This window comes from Sander lucioperca, chromosome 18 (assembly GCF_008315115.2).
Source record: "Sander lucioperca isolate FBNREF2018 chromosome 18, SLUC_FBN_1.2, whole genome shotgun sequence".
Classification (NCBI taxonomy): domain Eukaryota; kingdom Metazoa; phylum Chordata; class Actinopteri; order Perciformes; family Percidae; genus Sander; species Sander lucioperca.
Genome location: NC_050190.1, coordinates 8,151,249 through 8,171,606, shown reverse-complemented (window position 1 = coordinate 8,171,606; position 20,358 = coordinate 8,151,249). Strand labels below are relative to the sequence as shown.

The window sequence follows — 20,358 nt, the reverse complement described above, 5'->3', positions numbered from 1 at the left end:
GTTGCAGACAGTTGTCAAGATCTACAAAAACCAGACACACATGACTCAGTGAGGCAATCTGCCTGAAATGATCAAATTACAATGAGCTGCTTAACATACTGGATTCAAGATTACAGACACTAATAAACGTGATAAAAGTGGAAAAACGAAACAAGATACAGCATGAAGAAAAGAAAAAGACAAAAATACCTAATACCATGATACAGAGAAAGGGAAAGAGCCCCTTGTAAGACACATTGTAAGTTCGACATGAAACTACTAAAATAAGGAAAAATATAAAGCTCAATTTGGAAGCTTGGAAAAGTACATTAGAGTACAAAAGAACATTTCAAACCCTTTGATGAGAAAATACTACTATAAGTACACCTGATTAATCAATTAATCATTTAGTTTAGTATAATACATTTTCATGAGGAAGGTGCCTTAAAATAACCAAAATCTGTCTCCTCCCCTCTAACTTAATTCCATAACGTCTGTTCAGTCTGCCAGTCAATGCAGAGACAGAGGAAGATTAACACATCATGATCAGAATCATCAGCAGGATCACTCTGCTGCTTCTCTGGCTCTCCTGTGGGTTTCAATTTAAACTCTTAGCTAAAAGTTTTTTTGCAACCATTTCTGTTTTCTTAATGTTTTTTCTCTCTTTAAATGCAGGTCATTCACTGAGCACTAACGTCCATCAGGCTCCATCGTCAATTTTAGGAAGTCCTCATGGTTCAGCAAGCATCAGTTGCAACCATTCAGTCAGTACATACAATGTAATATTGTGGTACCAGCAGCCGACGGCTGACTCTGGCCTTAAACTCATTGGATATATTCAATATACTAACGCAGTCCTTGAGGAGCCATTCAAACTGCATTTCAGTGTGACTGGAGATGGCTCAGCAAAATCTCAACTTGAGGTACTGAAACTCAGACAGCCAGAAGACAGCGGTGTGTATTACTGCGCAGCTAGTAGACACAGTGACTCAATTTCAATCTCGCTTGTACAAAAACCCTCTCTGATAATCAGCCACGTAAACTCAACACTAAAGAAGAAAGAGCACACCTGAATCTTACCGCAGCCTGTGGCAGGAAATCACCATTGATATCATCAGGATGCCTGTGTGAGCCAACAGCAGGATACTGTACAAATTCACAGATGAAGACGTAACAGTTCATAAAGTCGACCCGTCCTCCTCCTCCTCCTTTACATCCAGGCAGCTCTACTCAGTTTGCAGTCGTCATTATAGTTTTGTTTTTATCTGCGTTAAGGATCATGATTAGACTCCTCGTACATTTAGCAGCTCTGCCGTTCTGTTTAACAGGTAATCTTGACTGTTGATTTGTGTTTATCATACTGTCTACTTTATTCCCTTATAATGCCCATATTTAATGCTGTCTTTTTTTAAACTTTATCCTTGCACTGCTATAGTTTTTATATTACTATGTCTACATTATTCTCTTATATTGTCCATATTTAATGCTGGTCTCTAGACTTTATCCTTGCACTATTGGACTTATTTGCACTACCACCATGCCACACACTCTCATAGAGCAGCTTACCATGCATACAGAATCACAGGGTCAGTCCCTGCCCTGTCACTGCAAGCGTCTCATGCTTATACATCCCTAAGTACATTCATGTGGATTTTTTGTTTAGTATCTTTTCTTGTCCATATTATGCCTGTGGATTTGTTATTTTATCATCCTGTTTATGATGTATGTGAATGTTGTGTGTGATGTCTTTAAGCTACTGGGACCTTGAATTTCCCCTTGGGGATCAATAAAGTATCTATCTATCTATATATCTATATATCTATCATTACATTAACTAAAAAAAATGACCTCAATATTTTAATTTAAGTATATTTCCATCACTTGTTTTAAATGTCTCCTGCAGAACTCCCACAGAACAGCGTTCATCAGACTCCTACTGCCCTGATCAAACATGCTGGAGAAGTCGTTGTGATGAACTGCAGCCATTCAAACACTAATTTTGATATGATCCAGTGGTATAAACAGCCTGCTGGGAAAAATGACATGGTCCTAGTTGGCTACGTACGATTCACTTCTGCAGTTGTTGAAGCTCAATTCAAAGACACTTATGAAGTGAGTGGTAACGGAGGAAGCCTGGCATGTCTTCATATCCCAAAATTGAGTGGATCAGAGGACAACGCAGTGTATTTCTGTGCTGCCAGTAAAGCACAGTGCTGCACTAACCCCAACGTCTTTAACAAAAACCCTCTCTGATGCAGCCGGTTACACAAGAACACAATTTACCATGTGAACGACAAGTAAACCACATTGTGAATGGCTGATACCAAGACAGCTGGCTCGCTTTGAGACAGCTAGATCTTGTTTCATCCGTTAGGGTGCAGTGTTTCTCCACACATCTTTTGATGTGTGTGACAGTTTCTTTTTGACAAACTATCTGGGAAAACAATACAACACATAAATGAAAATGAACTTGTATGTCCACATCTGGGCTTTAATAAAGAAAGTTGAATTGATCAATATAAAAAAAAAAATGCATCTCTTGTTTATTTCAGGTCTTTCCCATACGTTTTATTTATTTATATTGCGATATATAGATCCTTTCATTAGGTGTCCGTGTGTATTTTTTTACCCCTGACACTAGAGCTGTGCAATTAATCAGATTTTGATCGCGATTTTGACTCCTAACGATCACAACTAATAATGTAATCAGAAAAACAACAGATTATTTTGCATATTACGTTTTGCAAGTAAACTATTATTTTTCTTATTGTATTCTGAAGAGAAATTCAAAAAGTTAAACGAAAAAAGTATTCTGGGAAATTTCACAGTTCAAGGCATTTTTACTGTTGATTTGTTTAACGGTTTCAAGTTTTTAGTTCAACAATTATAACACCTTTCCAAAAGTCAATGAGTAATCACGTTAAATAATTGTGATTTCAATATTGACCAACATTTTCATTTTTTCCATAATCGAGTAGGCTAGCCCTTGGGTTTTATGTTTAGGTTTTTAACTAGAACAGGAGGATGCACTATGACAACGCCCACCTTCATTTTCTGATAGGAGGGCCTTTTTAGAAAAAAAAGAGGAGGCAATGATTGTCATATCTGCATGTATAGTGGCGAAAATAGTTCCAGAAACAAGACTGTCTTCAAATTCAGTCTGAAAACACAACATGCTGATCATTGTCTGCTGCATAACCTTGAATTGTATCCTGGTTTCAGGTAATGAATTGGGGGACATTTGCTCTTTTTCTTTGCAAACAGTTTGCTGTTGCTATGTAGGTTTCATACTATGAGCTCTGACATGTACATTCAATTACACACCGTACAAACAGATCCAAAGAAAGCATTGGGAGAGAAAGGACAGTTTTCTCCCTAGTTCCTTTCAAAATTAAACCTGTGTCTTGCACTTGCTTTACCGCAGGTTCCTCTCCAAGTGACCACGTCTACCAGAGTCCAGCCAACACTTACAACAACCTTGGACAAAAAGCCAGAATATACTGTTCACACAGTATTCAAAGCTATGATCGAATCCTCTGGTACAAACAGTCAAAAAGACAACTACAGTTCCTGGGATATGTATATTTTAACGATCAATATCCAGAGGCTGGACTGGGTGTGAAGATGGAAGGGAGTGCAAACAAAGACCAAAACTGCACATTAACAATAGAAGAGCTCAGCCTGAGCAGCAGTGCAGTGTACTTCTGTGCTGCTAGTTTACACAGTGCTACATATCACTGCTCCTCAGTACAAAAACCTCCTCATGTCCATGTAACAGCATACAGTCTCACCGATGCACCTGTATTCCCTCCTTTCACAAAGGTGGCAGTATTTATTTAATCAGATCTTTATACTGAGCCAGTGGCATATAGTGGTAGTTGACATGAGGGTTATAATCAGTGTTGTAATGTAACGAAGTACAAATACTTGTTACTGTACTAAGTAGAATTTTCATGTATCTGTACTTTACTTCGTTATTTATATTTCTGGAAACTTTCACTTTTACTCCACTACATATCCTAAACAAAATGTATGGGCCTACTTTTACTCCACTACATTTCCCCTAAGCATCTTCGTTACTCGTTACTTGCAAGAAATGTTTTCGTACATTGAAGTGAACAAAAAAAAATTATATTCCGTTTTTGTTTTTGTCTTTGTTGATGTCAGACTTTGAATTTGATGTTTAAAAAGGTGTGAAAACCCTGAATATTATGCTTCACTATCAGGAAGCCACAATAAAGTTCATAATCAATTTTCTTTTTACTTTTACTTCTAATAGTTAAGTACATTTAATATTTACTTTTAGACTTTAACTCAAGTAATGCTCTAAAGGGGACTTTAACTTCTACCAAAGTCATTTTCTGGTAAGATACTTGTACTTTTACTTAAGTATTGCTTTCAAGTACTTTATACAAGACTAGTTATAATGGAGGAGAAGGGGGAGGATGAACTATGACACCACCCACCTAATGACTTCCTGTTGGTTTGCTGACAGGAGGGTTTACTCAAAGAGGAGGTTGGAAATAATCAGTATGACTGCTGATACGCTGAGGATATCTTTCATATCAACAATAAAATTATTACCAAACAAAATAACCAAACCAAAAAGACAACATGATCATCCTGTTCCTAAGCATTCATTTGAACACTATTCTGGTTTCAGGTAATGTCATCAAAAGATATTCGTTTTTAACAACATCTGGTTATAGTTTTGTGAACAGCAAGTTTACTACGGTGCTGGTATTTTAGCTATAACTGAATTTTGTATTTTTATTACATTGCTGAATTTTATATTTTTTTATTACATTGCCAAATTTATGATTCTTACACATTGTGTCATGTTTTTTTGGTTTGCGTCTTTTCAACAGGTTCCTCTCTCAGTGATCAAGTCTTGCAGACTCCAGCTGACATTTACAGCAGACCAGGACAGCCAGCTAAAATCAGATGTTTACACACCAGTCCAAGCTATAACCAAATCCTCTGGTACAAACAGTCAAAAAGACAACTACAGTTCCTGGGATATGTTTATTATAATGATGGATATCCAGAGACCGGAGTGACTGTGACGATGGAAGGGAGTGCAAATAAAGACCAAAACTGCACATTAACAATTAAAGAGCTCAGCCTGAGCAGCAGTGTAGTGTACTTCTGTGCTGCATGTTTACACAGTGTTACATATAACTGCTCCTCAGTACAAAAACCTCCTCACATTGTTTCACGTCTTTATTACCGCTCTCAGCCCCTGCACCTGTATTCCTTCCTTTCATAGGGTGGCAGTATATCTTTAATCAGATCTTTATATTGAGTCAGTCAGTGACGTAGAGTGATTACAATGTTAAAGGGATAGTTACAATATAACATAACATTACATTGCTGAATTTACCTGTGCTTATTCTTATACATTGTGTCATGTTTTTTTGGTTTGCGTTTTTTCAACAGGCTCCTCTCTCAGTGATCAAGTCTTCCAGACTCCAGCTGACATTTACAGCAGACCAGGAGAGCCAGCCAAAATCAGATGTTTACACACCATACAAAACTATAACCAAATCCTCGGGTACAAACAGTCAAAAAGACAACTACAGTTCCTGGGATGTAACAGCTTACAGTCTCACCGATGCACCTGTATTCCCTCCTTTCATAAAGGTGGCAGTATACCTTTAGTCAGATCTTTATACTGAGCAAGTGGCATATAGTGGTAGTTGACATGAGGGTTATAATGGAGGAGAAGGGGGAGGATGAACTATGACACCACCCACCTAATGACTTCCTGTTGGTTTGCTGACAGGAGGGTTTACTCAAAGAGGAGGTTGGAAATAATCAGTATGACTGCTGATACGCTGAGGATATCTTTCATATCAACAATAAAATTATTACCAAACAAAATAACCAAACCAAAAAGACAACATGATCATCCTGTTCCTAAGCATTCATTTGAACACTATTCTGGTTTCAGGTAATGTCATCAAAAGATATTCGTTTTTAACAACATCTGGTTATAGTTTTGTGAACAGCAAGTTTACTACGGTGCTGGTATTTTAGCTATAACTGAATTTTGTATTTTTTTGATTACATTGCTAAATTTACCAGTCTTACACATTGTGTCATGTTTTTTTGGTTTGTGTCTTTTCAACAGGTTCCTCTCTCAGTGATCAAGTCTTCCAGACTCCAGCTGACATTTACAGCAGACCAGGAGAGCCAGCCAAAATCAGATGTTTACACACCATTCCAAGCTATAACCAAATCCTCTGGTACAAACAGTCAAAAAGACAACTACAGTTCCTGGGATATGTTTATTTAGACAATGCATCACCCGAGACTGGAGTGAATGTGACGATGGAAGGGAGTGCAAACAAAGACCAAAACTGTGCATTAACAATTAAAGAACTCAGCCTGAGCAGCAGTGCAGTGTACTTCTGTGCTGCTAGTTTACACAGTGCTACATATCACTGCTCCTCAGTACAAAAACCTCCTCACATTGTTTCACGTCTTTATTACCGCTCTCAGCCCCTGCACCTGTATTCCTTCCTTTCATAGGGTGGCAGTATATCTTTAATCAGATCTTTATACTGAGTCAGTCAGTGGCATAGAGTGGTAGTTGACATGATGATTATAATGTTAAAGGGATAGTTACAATATAACATAACATTACATTGCTGAATTTACCTGTGCTTACTAACACATTGTGTCATGTTTTTTTGGTTTGTGTTTTTTCAACCAGTTCCTCTCTCAGTGATCAAGTCTTCCAGACTTCAGCTGACATTTATAGCAGACCAGGAGAGCCAGCCAAAATCAGATGTTTACACACGCTTGATGGTGTTTTAAGCCCCCAACGTCTCCTTCCAAGCAGCGCTGTGACTGTTGACTTCAAGGCACCTAACCCTAACCATAGCCTAATCCTAGTGCCTTCCAGGCGGCGCTGCATGGAAGGAGACATTGGGGGCTTAAAACATTGATAAACTTTACACACCATTCCAAGCTATAACCAAATCCTCGGGTACAAACAGTCAAAAAGACAACTACAGTTCCTGGGATGTAACAGCTTACAGTCTCACCGATGCACCTGTATGCCCACCTTTCATAAAGGATGGCAGTATATCTTTAATCAGATCTTTATACTGAGCCAGTGGCATATAGGGCCAGTTGTTCAAAGGTAAGCTGATCGGATTTTGGTTATCGGATTGGATCAAATCTTGAAAATGGGTTGTTCAAAAGGGAAAGAAGGAATCTGAAATCAGATTAGATCACGGAATCCAATCCTAGTTTTAATCTGGATCAAACCTTCAGTTTGTGTTGTTCAAAACTTGTCAGTAGGATATGGATAACTTTGATCCAAAAAAACAGGATTATCCTGATCTCAACAGGGGGCAGGATTTCAAGGTGGATTCCAGGAAGAAAATGTAGTAAAACTTTAAAATTGGTCAAATAATACATTTGTATCATTTAGTGTATATACTTTTATTTATATTTTGCACTTGACTTGTGTAACCGTTGTAACAGTGATAAAGTAGACATAGGCTACCAATTAAGCTATTCAGTAAAGTAAAAATAAAATAAAAATTAAAATGATCTTGTCCCCATGAAATAATCCCCCAAACAGATTTCAATAAACAAAAATATATTCCATTTTTCTGTCATTCATCACCGTATATTAATTTCAAAGAAACAATCATCAGAGATGAGCCTGTCAAAAATAATTTCTAACAATTGCATCCCTTACTATACATCCAGTCAGTCCCTCATTCTGACAGAACGCCAGAGGTTGGTCTGGTTCTTCAACAGGCTCAGGTGCATCATAAACATCATCACAGAGAGGGACATTGCACCTGGTAGCGATGTTGTGCAGGACGATACACACAAGTATTACGTTGCATGTTCCCTGTGGTTCCACTCGCAAGTAGTTAAGGCATGCAAAGCTTCTCTTCAGAACTCCATTTAAACGCTCAATTGCACATCTTGTTTTGCAATGAGCAGTGTTGAAGCGTGCCTGCGCAAGTGTGGTTGCTGCAAGAAAAGGAGTCATCAGCCATGGTAGGAGTGGATAGGCACTGTCTCCTAATATTATACCATCCGGTCGGTTGGTTTGGAGCTCTCTGTATAAAGCACTCTCTCTCAGGATACGTGCATCATGAACAGACCCAGGCCACTTCACGACACAGTTTGTTGGATGTTGATGCTGCGCCTCCCCTTTCGGTTGATGTACTCCCAATCCCTCTCATGAGGTGCTTGGATATGCACATGAGTGCAGTCAATAACCCCAATAGTATTGGGCATGTTCCCCAAAAGAAAAAACTTGTGCTTTGTCTGGGCAATCTGGACATCCTTTGGATGTGAAACAAACTGATTGACCAGGCTGGCCAATGCAATTGACACAGCTTTCACTACATCACTCACAGTTGATTTGTCCACTCCTATATTGTCACCAACAACTTGGTAGAAAGTCCCAGATGCATAGAAGCGCAGACCAATGAGGACCTGTTCTTCCACAGACAGACTGTGACTCCTTCGGGTTCTCCGTTGAAGTTTTGGCCTCACAAGGTCTGCAATGTACTGAATATCAGCATTCGCAAAGCGAAAGCGAACATACAGTTCTTCAGTGGTGTATTGCTCCAGTGGTTGTGCACGCTCAACATACACCCTTTGACGGTATCCTCTTCCACCAAAACGGTGGTAGCGATGGACAATACCTGCCATGTCAGTGCCTCTCTCTAAGTCCACTGAGAAAGGCTGAATATAAGATGGCTGTCAAATACCCACACACACCAATTGGCTGACGTGCTGTGGCTTGTGTTCAATTAAGTCAATCATGCCCAAGGCCTATAAATACTATGTTCACTACAACAGATGAGGTGGAATCATGGACTCAAAAGGACCTAATTTCACAGTTGCAGAAACCCATGCACTGCTGGAGGGTGTTAAGTGCCATTATGCCTCAATAGTAGGAAGCTCTGTTGCGGGTGGAATGGTGACTAACAAAAAGAAAGACATTTGGGTTGAAATCACCCAGAATGTGAATGCAATGGGGTCTGGCCAGAAGAGGACCTTGGAGCAAGTGAAATTTAGATGGAAGAATCTGAGGGCCAGAGCAAGAAAGGACCTTGCTGAGGCAAAAAAACACCCAAACAGGCAACAAACCATTTAAGAAAGGTGAATACACAGATGTGGTTCTGGACATTATTGGAGGTGAGAACTCTAAAGCTCTGCACGGGATTCAAGGTGTTGTAGGGGATGGTGAGCCTACGATTGTAGAGGAAAGTAAGCCAGTTCCTCCTAATGCAGAGGAAACATTCATTCTGGATTTCAGCCCTATTATTAAAGAACAAACTGGATCCTCACTGGTAGAGCCAGCAGTCACAGGAGCTCAGAAAAGAGGGTTCGCCGGCTTTGCCGAAGAATAATGATGATGCCTATGACTCACTTCTTAAACGAGAAACTGAAAGAGCAGAAGCACAGATACTCCTGGCAGAGGAACAAATCAAGCTGACCAAACTGCAGCAAACCAAAGCAAAACTTCAGATCCGCCTCCTAAAAGCAGGGCTTGGAAATGCTGGTCTCTCCTCCTCAGATGAAGAACCCTTAACATTCTTTATTTTGTTAACTATTGGACATTTAACCTTTTTTTATTTTTATTTTTTTTAAGACGTTTTCAAAATATCCACAATGTATTTAATGTATATTTGTTTTTATTTGTTGTGGATCAGATGAGGGGTCATAAAAGAAATTATGAATGGAAGTGGATGTTTGTTATTTTTGTGTTTTGTCTCAAAATAAGAAACACTTACAGTGACCCCATGTTGGCTATTCTACCTGTTCTTTACATAGCTCGTAGCCCACATTGTGATATGTTGTCCCATTTAGAACACTGGTAATCCAGATTTGGTAATCTTGAAAACTGTATCTGGATCAGGGTGATCCAGTCCAATGTTGCTTTGAGAAACCGGTATAAAAGTAAGATGGATTACCTGATCCTGAATAGCAAAAAAATGGGATTTCCAAATCCAGATCATTTTGATCCAGATTAAATGTTTTGAACAACTGGCCAATAGTGGTAGTTGACTTGAGGGTTATAATGGTGGAGAAGGGGGAGGATGAACTATGACACCACCCACCTAATGACTTCCTGTTGGTTTGCTGACAGGAGGGTTTACTCAAAGAGGAGGTTGGAAATAATCAGTATGACTGCTGATACGCTGAGGATATCTTTCATATCAACAATAAAATTATTACCAAACAAAATAACCAAACCAAAAAGACAACATGATCATCCTGTTCCTAAGCATTCATTTGAACACTATTCTGGTTTCAGGTAATGTTATCAAAAGATATTCGTTTTTAACATCTGGTTATAGTTTTGTGAACAGCAAGTTTACTACGGTGCTGGTATTTTAGCTATAACTGAATTTTGTATTTTTATTACATTGCTAAATTTACCAGTCTTACACATTGTGTCATGTTTTTTTGGTTTGCGTCTTTTCAACAGGTTCCTCTCTCAGTGAGCAAGTCTTGCAGACTCCAGCTGACATTTACAGCAGACCAGGAGAGCCAGCCAAAATCAGATGTTTACACACCAGTCCAAGCTATAACCGAATCCTCTGGTACAAACAGTCAAAAAGACAACTACAGTTCCTGGGATATGTGAATTATAATGATGGCTATCCAGAGACCGGAGTGAATGTGACGATGGAAGGGAGTGCAAACAAAGACCAAAACTGCACATTAACAATTAAAGAACTCAGCCTGAGCAGCAGTGCAGTGTACTTCTGTGCTGCTAGTTTACACAGTGCTACATATCACTGCTCCTCAGTACAAAAACCTCCTCACATTGTTTCACGTCTTTATTACAGCGCTCAGCCCCTGCACCTGTATTCCTTCCTTTCATAGGGTGGCAGTATATCTTTAATCAGATCTTTATATTGAGCCAGTCAGTGGCATAGAGTGGTAGTTGACAGGATGATTATAATGTTAAAGGGATAGTTACAATATAACATAACATTATTACATTGCTGAATTTACCTGTGCTTATTCTTACACATTGTGTCATGTTTTTTTGGTTTGTGTCTTTTCAACAGGTTCCTCTCTCAGTGAGCAAGTCTTCCAGACTCCAGCTGACATTTACAGCAGACCAGGAGAGCCAGCCAAAATCAGATGTTTACACACCATTCCAAGCTATAACCGAATCCTCTGGTACAAACAGTCAAAAAGACAATGCATCACCCGAGACTGGAGTGACTGTGACGATGGAAGGGAGTGCAAATAAAGACCAAAACTGCACATTAACAATTGAAAAACTCAGCCTGAGCAGCAGTGCAGTGTACTTCTGTGCTGCTAGGTTACACACATTTTGTTTTGTCTCTGTATTACAGCCCCTTGCACCTGTATCAACCCCTTCTCACCAACATAGTTTTTTCCACCTATTAAGATCACAGATTTAAATGGGAGATTCCTTCTGGGTTTAACCTCTGTCAAATACCCATCATGTCTGCTGAGGCTGCATCTCATTGTTCCAGGATCACTATGACGACTCAAGATCTCATCACGTTTAAAGTCTTGTCTCTGTGGCTTCAAGGTACAAGGATAAAGATGTTTATGTATTTTCTAAGAGAGTATGATTAGTAGATTTCCATCTGTAATTGATTCTATGCATGTATTAACATGGCAGTATATATGCTTATGGAGACCTACACAAGTCTTTATTTGGACTACACTGGGCTTTTTGTTTTTATTTATCATATTTTCCAATCTTTATCTTTTTCAATGTCAACATGTTTTTGCTTGCACAAAGAAACTAATGTTTTGGCTCTCAGAATATTGAAAACAGTAAAAAGAAATCTTAAAAAACATTAACAAGTGTTACATTGTTAATATTCCTTTTTCAGAAGGAATGCAAATTATATTTTGGTTTGTATTTTCTCCACACAGGTCAGTGCCAGGATGTGACCCAACACCCTGAAATCAGTTGGCGTTATGTTTCCCAATCTGCAGAGATGAACTGCAGCCACAACAAAGATATTTCTCATACCCAGATGTACTGGTTCAGACAGCGGCCAGGGGAGACCATGACCCTCGTTGTCTACACAGTTGTTGGTGGACAGCCAGACTACGGGGGGGTTCCTCAAACCAAATATTCAGCCATCAAAGAAAACACTGAGAGCGGAGCTCTTACTGTGAAAGACTTGCAGCTTGAGGACAGCGCTGTGTACTTCTGTGCCGTCAGTAAACAGTGATGTGACAAGTATGAGCAGCTGAACAATAACTGGTTGCCAACACATTTGGTGAGTGGATTAGGAACCAAATGTTTGCTTTTATATCATTCCAGCAGGCGGCGCTGGAGTTCCAGAAATACTCGTCAGCTCAACACATGAACTAGGAAATATGATTTAGCTGATTTAGATTTGATAGGAGGGTGCTGATAAAGAGTCTGAAGTTAACAGAGCCACTATTCTGCCACCAGTTCTGTGTTCATTCAGACAGACAGGAGGACAACATGCCAACACTATTCCTATTCTCTTGGCTCATTGGTAATCATTTTTTTTATAATTCAGGAATACAACTTTATCTATATCTTCTGCATTGATAATTGATTTCCCCTTATCCAGGTGTCTGTCTGAGTCTTGATGTCCGTCAGTCTTCCTCTGATCTCATCACCGAATCTGGAGACAAAGTGGAGATATTCTGCAGCCATGATAAAACTGACTACAGGGTGATGCTCTGGTACCAGCGCTCACCTGGAGACACAGCTATGAAACTCATTGGATATTTGTACTTTAAAGATGTCAAAATGGAAGAGCCATATAAAGAACATTTCAATATCATTGGAGATTTGGGGGGAAATACAGCAAAGAACGCCTCTCTTAAAATCAAACTTGTAGAACAAGAGCACAGTGCGGTTTACTACTGTGCAGCTAGAGAAGCACAATGACAAATATCCCGTCTACACTTTACAAAAACTCTGCTCAATCTTTTCTCATCACTGGTTTATAATAAGACATGGAATAAACTGCTCCCAGACACCTGCTTTTGTGGTTGAACTTTGGTTTGACACAATCAACAGATACTGCAACTGTGCCGTGTTAACCAGTCAAGCCATTAGTTACACTTTAATATGTACTGTAATGAAATCTGTCAAAAGTAAAAAGCTCTTGTAAGGGAATCCGGTGAAAGGAAGAGCGTATCGGCTTGATGTGCAACATGAAGCCACTCCTCTTTTCTACATCACGTTTGCTTCCTACTTAATGTGACTCGGTTTAAAGAGAAAACACAAACAGAAGAGGCGCTGTCATAACTTACTACCAAGTTTGATCCATGACTTCAGAATAACGGTCTCTACATGATGATTAGATTTCTCTTTTGCTATCTCCTCACAGGTAACAACGGCTTCACTGTGCAGTACGATGTACTGCATTTACTTCCACATCTTAAATAAGAGCTGCACAATATGAAGGAAAATATGCGATGACATTGTTGAACATTGCGATAACGATATTACTTGCGATAAATGAACAGGTATCAGAATGTACTCAGTTCTGCTGCTTTCAGTATTCTGCTCAAATGAAGCACATGCTTGCTGAATTTAAAAAGCCAAAAGAAAATTTTTTTTTTTATTGAATTAATTTAACATTAAATGCACCACTAAAAAAAAAACATTTTAAAGTGTAGTTTTTCGTTCAACTAACATAAAAAATCCCTAAGTGTGTTTTGTGATGTGTCACAGTCTTTCGCGATGACTATAATAAAAACAATATTTTGTGCAGCCCTATCTTAAATCAATTATGTGTCCAACTGTCCTTACAGCAGGTTTTTCTCTGGGGGTTCAGGTCCATCAGTCTCCCTCTGCTGCGATCAGAAAGGCCGGTGATGATGTGCAGCTCGTCTGCACTCACGGACAAACTGACTACACAGTGATGCTGTGGTACCAGCAGTCACCTGGAGACAAGGCTCTGAAACTCATCGGATATGTAGAATATAGTAGCATAAGCTATGAAGAATCGTATAAAGGGCATTTCAATATCACTGGAGATCTAAGTGGAAACACAGCAAAGAACGTCTCTCTGTTCATAGTGGACCTAAAAGAGTCGGAGTACAGTGCAACATACTACTGTGCAGCTCGATATACACGTTGAGGAGGATCTCCTTTCAACTAGACAAAAACTTAACACCACACTTTATCAACTGTGGTTTTGTCGTCAACATCCAGCTGCAGTCAAGGTCTCTGTCATGTGATTTCTACCTCACTTCCTCGCATCTCCGCTCGGGTTTTCACATATTAAGTGCAGTCATATAGCCAGAGTAGACGTCTGATGATCTTCCCCATCAGAGAACTAAATCTGCATGGGACAAACAACTAAAATGATCTGTTTTCTACTTTGTTGTCATCTCATAGGTAATGTTATCTCTTCTCTGAATCAACAAGTTTGTAGTTTTTTTATGTGGAAGCAAATAAACTAGGGCTGCACAATACCTATATATATATATATTTTTTTAAATCATCATCGCGATAACTGGCGCAATAAACATCGCAACAGAGATTTTTTGTGTTAGTTGACAAAAAAAAAAAAAAAAAAAAAAATCAGTAGAAAACTGCACTTTAAAATGTAACTGTCACCTTTTTTTAGTCGTACCTTTTATATTCAGTGTTTAATTTGTTCGATAAAAGAACATTGGTAAGGATTTCCTTTCATTTGTTTTAAATTCAACAAGCAATTTGTTGTATTTTAGCAGAATACTGAAAGCAACAGTAAGGCAGAACTGAGTACACCCTAATATCTGTTTATTTATTGCAAGTAATATCGCATATCTGCTCATACTGTGCAGTTTTAAAATAAACCTTGGGTTTGGTCTCTTTTTGTAGGTTTTTCTCTGGGGGTTCAGATCCATCAGTCTCCCTCCGCTGCAATCAGAAAGGCCGGTGATGATGTGAAGTTTTTCTGCACACACGGACAAAGTGCCTACAGAGTGATGCTGTGGTACCAGCAGTCACCTGGAGACACGGCTCTGAAACTCGTCGGATATGGATACGTACAGTTCACAAACGACAGCGTGGAAAAGCCATTTAGAGAACATTTCAAATTAGCCGGAGATTTGAAAAGCGATGCAAAAAATGGTTCCCTTTCCATAAATAATCTTAATGCACACAAACACACGGCAACCTACTTTTGTGCAGCAAGAGAAGCACAGTACATCAAACATCCATCTGCTCTTGACAAAAACCTTGTCACGCCTCCACTCTGAATGTAGGTTAAAGATTATCTCCCCCATGATCGTGTGATTATTGGTGGTTTTACTTTGATTTTCCAACTTATCACTCTTGTTCATCATGTTTAAGTTGTCACAATTCACTTCCCTTTCCTGTTTTAGACAGCTTGTCATTCATTCGTCATACTCAACAGCATTGACACTCACGAACAGAGCTTGATTTATAATTATCATGCACTTTTTTTTGGATTAAACATACAAGTATTTATTCCTCACAGCTAAAGTGCTCATATTATGCTTTTTGGCTTTTCCCCCCCTTCCCTTTATTGTGTTTGTTTTATTTATTTTTATATATATATATATATATATATATATATATTCACAAACTGCTCCAAACAGCTCTATTGTAGTCCAGCCTTTACTTCAGGGACAAACGTGGTCACTTTGTAACACACGTTATAATGCTCGCCTAGCTGCTAGCATGGCACGCCCTCATACTCTGCTTCTGACTGGCTAGTAGTCCTTACCTAGCTACTGCGCATGTGCGACTCCCAACAAAGACTGAACAGAAGTGAGATGTCTCACTCTGTAGCTAAAACACTGAGCTCAACACACAGGGTGAAAAGAGGATCTGCAGCAATGTGCAATACAACAAAAATATGGTGTTTTTTGAAAATTAAACCATGTAAACCTATTCTGATATAACCTCTAAATACAATTATGAACCTGAAAATGAGCATAATATGAGCACTTTAAATATTCCGAATCCCAGCTAGTGGTTATCATGTCATGCCAGACCACGAAAGATTTGCTACTTGGCTTAAGAAAACCATGTCACACAACAACACCTCCTCAATAAAAGTAATACAACTTTAGAGGCCATCTATTGTAGGCTATTTTTGTAATAATTATCTTGAATTTGGCACCATCTGTACTGCATTTTTCTCACCACTCGGTGCCCGCTCCCAACATTCATTTACTGATTTTAAACTAAAGTAGGTCATCAGTGCACAAGGTAAACTTTCACTTATCAAAGTTTCAGCCATCAGCGTTTTCTTTCCTTTCAGGAAAAGGCAGACATACTGAATGAAAGAAAGTTTTTTCATTGTCAACTTATTCTTCCTGTCCCGCCTTCTGCTCCACAAAGCCGAGACACTCTAGCTGGTTCGTCACATTCAACAAGATGCCATCTCATTTCATCCTTTCCCTCATCACCGTCTTCTGGATTAAAGGTATTACACATTCATGAAGCCATATTTTCCTCATTTAGAATATAACCCTCGAAAATCTTTATAGGTGGAGGAACTGAGGTGGAACATTTAGATCCACTGATAATCGATTCCTTATTTGTCACTGTAATTTACACACAATAAGGTTTCATCCACTGCGCTACAAACTACAATTGTCTTGATCTCTTTACAGGGGTTTACCTCAGTAAAGAAAAACAAGTGTCTCAGACTCCGACTCAACTGTTTTGGAAACCCAACGTTGAAGCCAACCTGAGCCTCACACATCAAATCCCGAGCTATGACACCATCCTCTGGTATCAGCGCTCAGCAGGAGACACTTCCCTCAAGCTGATTGCCTACATGAATTATAAATCTCCTAAGGTTGAGCCAGCGTTTGAAAGCCACTTTAGCGTGAGTGGAGATGGAGAGAAAACAGCTTATCTTCACATGCTGAACCTGAGCCCTGAAGACAGCGGAGAGTATTTTGCAGCAGCGAGTATACACAGTAATAAAGACAGTGACGCTCTTGTACAAAAACCTCCAATAATGATCCAGCGGATAACAGCACACCAACAGGAAACCACTGAAACCATGTGACAGAGTATCAAAACTCTGGAGAAAATACTTCATTATCACTAAATGGATTCATTAGAACTGAAGTAAAAAAAAATGTAGGTAGTAAAAGACAATACAAATTGTGATAATACAGACATTTTCAAAAATGCATTAATGCTCAGCTCTCTCTACTGTGCAGTTAGTCAAAAAGGATACATGGAGTCATTGGTGATGTCCAGGCCCAAACAGAATCTGCAGATTCTTTTTTTACAGTTTTCAGCAATGATTAAAAATGTGTGGGATTTAGCAGAGTGTTTTTCCGCTTGGGGTGGAGATGTGTTAACAGTTTTATTTAAAAAAAAATGTAATTGTTTTTTTTAAATATTCAGAAAATATGCTAAAAACTCAGTGTCTGCAGATTCCATGTGGCCCTGCTGATGTCGGAGTTCAGTGCATTGCAATATGAACTTCGATTATGGGACAATTTCAGGACAACTTCTGTTTCAAGACAACTTCTACTTCTGCCATTACATTTTGGAGAGTGACAGCGTAACTACACCTAATGCAATTATTCATCTTCTGAGATGTTAAAGATCCCACAAGCAGTGTTGGGGAGTAACGGAATACATGTAATGGCGTTATGTATTCAGAATACAAATTATGAGTAACTGTATTCCGTTACAGTTACAATTTAAATAGTTGGTATTTAGAATACAGTTGGACAGTTAGTTACAACTTCTGTTTCACTAGTTTATTCAGTCTCTAAATAAATTAAGGCAACTCCATGCATTTCAGAAGCCCCATATGAAAACGAAAAAATGAGCTATTTGCGTGATCAGTCACAATGGAGTCGAAGCGGCACAAGGAATTCCAGTGCAGGAATGAGTTTCTATCTTGGAAATTCAAACAGTATTCACATAAAATATATAAATATAATAAAATATAACTGTGCAGTGCAACCTCTGCTTGCCAGCAACCAACCTCCTTTCAGCGTCCGAATTACTCCACCTCCAACCTGAAGAAGCATCTTAGAGAGAAGACACACCAGCCCGATAATCTGGCGTCCGACAGTCTGGCGAGGTCGGTGACTTGAGTCTGTTCGTGTCCCGTGCCATCGGCCGTCGGCCTTCATTTGGGCCGACCCGACATGTTCAGTCTGGAGAAGGAAGTCGGGACTCACCCAGAAATGGGGAGCATGAGCCGCTCAAAATCTGACGAAAATCTTTTAAACTGACCAATCTGAAATGAAGACAGATTCAGAAACTGTAAGGCCTATTTCTCGCTTAAAATGTTTTCAGAAACATGTTTCGGTGAACTATTTTAATACAACATGAGATCGTATTCTGAACAAGCCGCCATGAGAGCCTGGCTGTGAATTTCCAAAAGAACCACGTGACGCGTTCGTCCAATCAGCTGCCGGTTTTCATTTTCTGGGAAATAATCAGACTTAATGGAAACAATATAGAGCAGCAGCCGCCTGCTGCTATGGAGACGTATTACGTTTCGCGACGTATTACGTTTCGCGCACGCGCAGAGCGTACGCTCAAGTCGGCGTCGCCTCAGTAGTGTGTTCTGAGCATAGACTGTATGGTTCTGAGCAAGGGGGTAAGCTTCGCTTCAGAGCGTGAACCTCCTATGGCGCCATTTTGATGCTACAAAGCGATCACACGACGTTAGCATTCCATTGACTGCCATTCATTTTGACGTCACTTTGACAGCAAATAACTTCACATCTGAAGCGTTTAAAGACTTTATTTGTCCATTGTTTATTTCTAAAGAAACACGACAATGTATAAAAGGCTCCATTACCTTGTATCTCACGTTATGGCTCCGTAGCAGACGTTTTTGTAAAAATAGGCTAACGATCGTGTCATAACCATGCAACTTACTGTCTCATAGTAGAGGAATTACCATATAGTACAGGAGAAGCTCGCAGGCAGTTTCGACTTACATTAGTAATTCAACTTAAACAGCTAATGTTAACTAGCATTTTAGTTAGCAATAATTAGCCTGTGCCTATGTTATCTCCTTACATATACCTATGCTCTCCGTCTCTGTAAGATTGGGAATGATTGAGATTTCTCTTGGCACAGCTACCAGAAGACTTACAACTTTCAGACAGGTTGCTCACGTTACATTTACGTCGTCTCGCTCAGTTGGAGTCTGCACAGTAACGCTCAGTGCTCACTGGAAAAGTGCTTCTAAAGGCCTTCACTGGTCTCCGTCCAGAGCAACGGGATCTGTTGGTCCACTTTTTGGACCTCAGGGACCCGACTGATCAGTCCGACTGCCTTTTCTGCCGACAGTCGGCCCGTCTGGTTGGTGGGTCAGGGCCTTCAAAGTACGTTTTTTTAATTAGCCAGGGGTGGTAGTCGTCTGCTGTAGTTTTACTGGTCACCTTGCTATTTTATAGTTGTATCAGGTAGCTACCTGCTTAGTTGACGTGAGACTTTACATTCTCCTAGTATGTGCTGATTTACTAGCCCCAGAGCCACTGAAAGACGGACTAGCCCCGTTTGACATGCTAGCTAACGTTAGCAAAAATTAGCTCTTGGTAGCTTAGACTGCGGTTAGATTTTTGTAGTATGCAGTTCGGGACTACAAATACAACAATCACAACAATCTATCAGCTTGTTTAGATACACATTCAGCCAGTTGGAACAGAAGAACACACCAGAATAGGCCTGTTTAGTAAGCAGGATTTGATAGCCGCATTCCTACACTTGTAATGCAATTCAATGTGGAAGTAATCCAAGTATTCAGAATACGTTACTCAGACTGAGTAACGTAATGGAATATGTTACAAATTACATTTTTGGGCATGTATTCTGTAACGGAATACGTTTTGAAAGTATCCTTCCCAACACTGCCCACAAGGAATAACTGATGAGTGTTATTGGTTATTGGAAAGCGCCAATGAACCTTATATCAGAAATAATAGGTAGTGAAAAAACAGGGCAAAAAATGTAGTTGTCTTGTACAATAATATTACTTAAATATTGTTTGTGTTTGACCTATGCACCCATTCAAATAATGACCTCTTACAATAACTGGGCATAGAAAGTCTTCTGTAATTCTAATTTTTAGAATTAAGAGTGCTGAAAATGTTGAATCCTGAAAAACCATTCAACCAATAGGTGGAGGCACAGCACTTAGTATGCAGCTTTTATCATGAGGATGTGGTGATGAACACACACACACACACACACACACACACACACCTCTCTTCACCCTGAGCCTTAGATTTCTCACATCAGTGCCTGATAATGTCTTTGTCTATGCAAACCTTTGCTTTTCTCTTCATCGGTTTTTATTGTAAGATCTCAAATGTCATTCTGAATTACATAAAAAGTAGTCCCTATTTAGATTTTATTTATATAACATGCTAAACAATCATGCTAAAAAT

The 20,358-nt window shown here is 39.3% G+C and overlaps 2 long non-coding RNA genes and 2 gene segments (V, D, J or C); all 4 read left to right on the top strand.

Annotated features, from left to right (window-relative positions):
• The window catches only part of LOC116057322, a 78,344-nt gene that overhangs the window by 39,833 nt on the left and 18,153 nt on the right, over nt 1–20,358 (top strand).
• Nucleotides 10,076–10,893, top strand: LOC118493731. The segment is given in 2 exon segments: nt 10,076–10,282; nt 10,457–10,893. Coding segments are annotated over 2 exon segments (450 nt in total).
• On the top strand, nt 12,406–12,990 carry LOC116057321. The gene is made up of 2 exons (XR_004895695.1): nt 12,406–12,494; nt 12,573–12,990. It is a non-coding gene; the product is annotated as an uncharacterized LOC116057321 (long non-coding RNA).
• On the top strand, nt 13,164–15,214 carry LOC116057326. Its single transcript, XR_004106787.1, has 3 exons — nt 13,164–13,340; nt 13,768–14,356; nt 14,825–15,214. It is a non-coding gene; the product is annotated as an uncharacterized LOC116057326 (long non-coding RNA).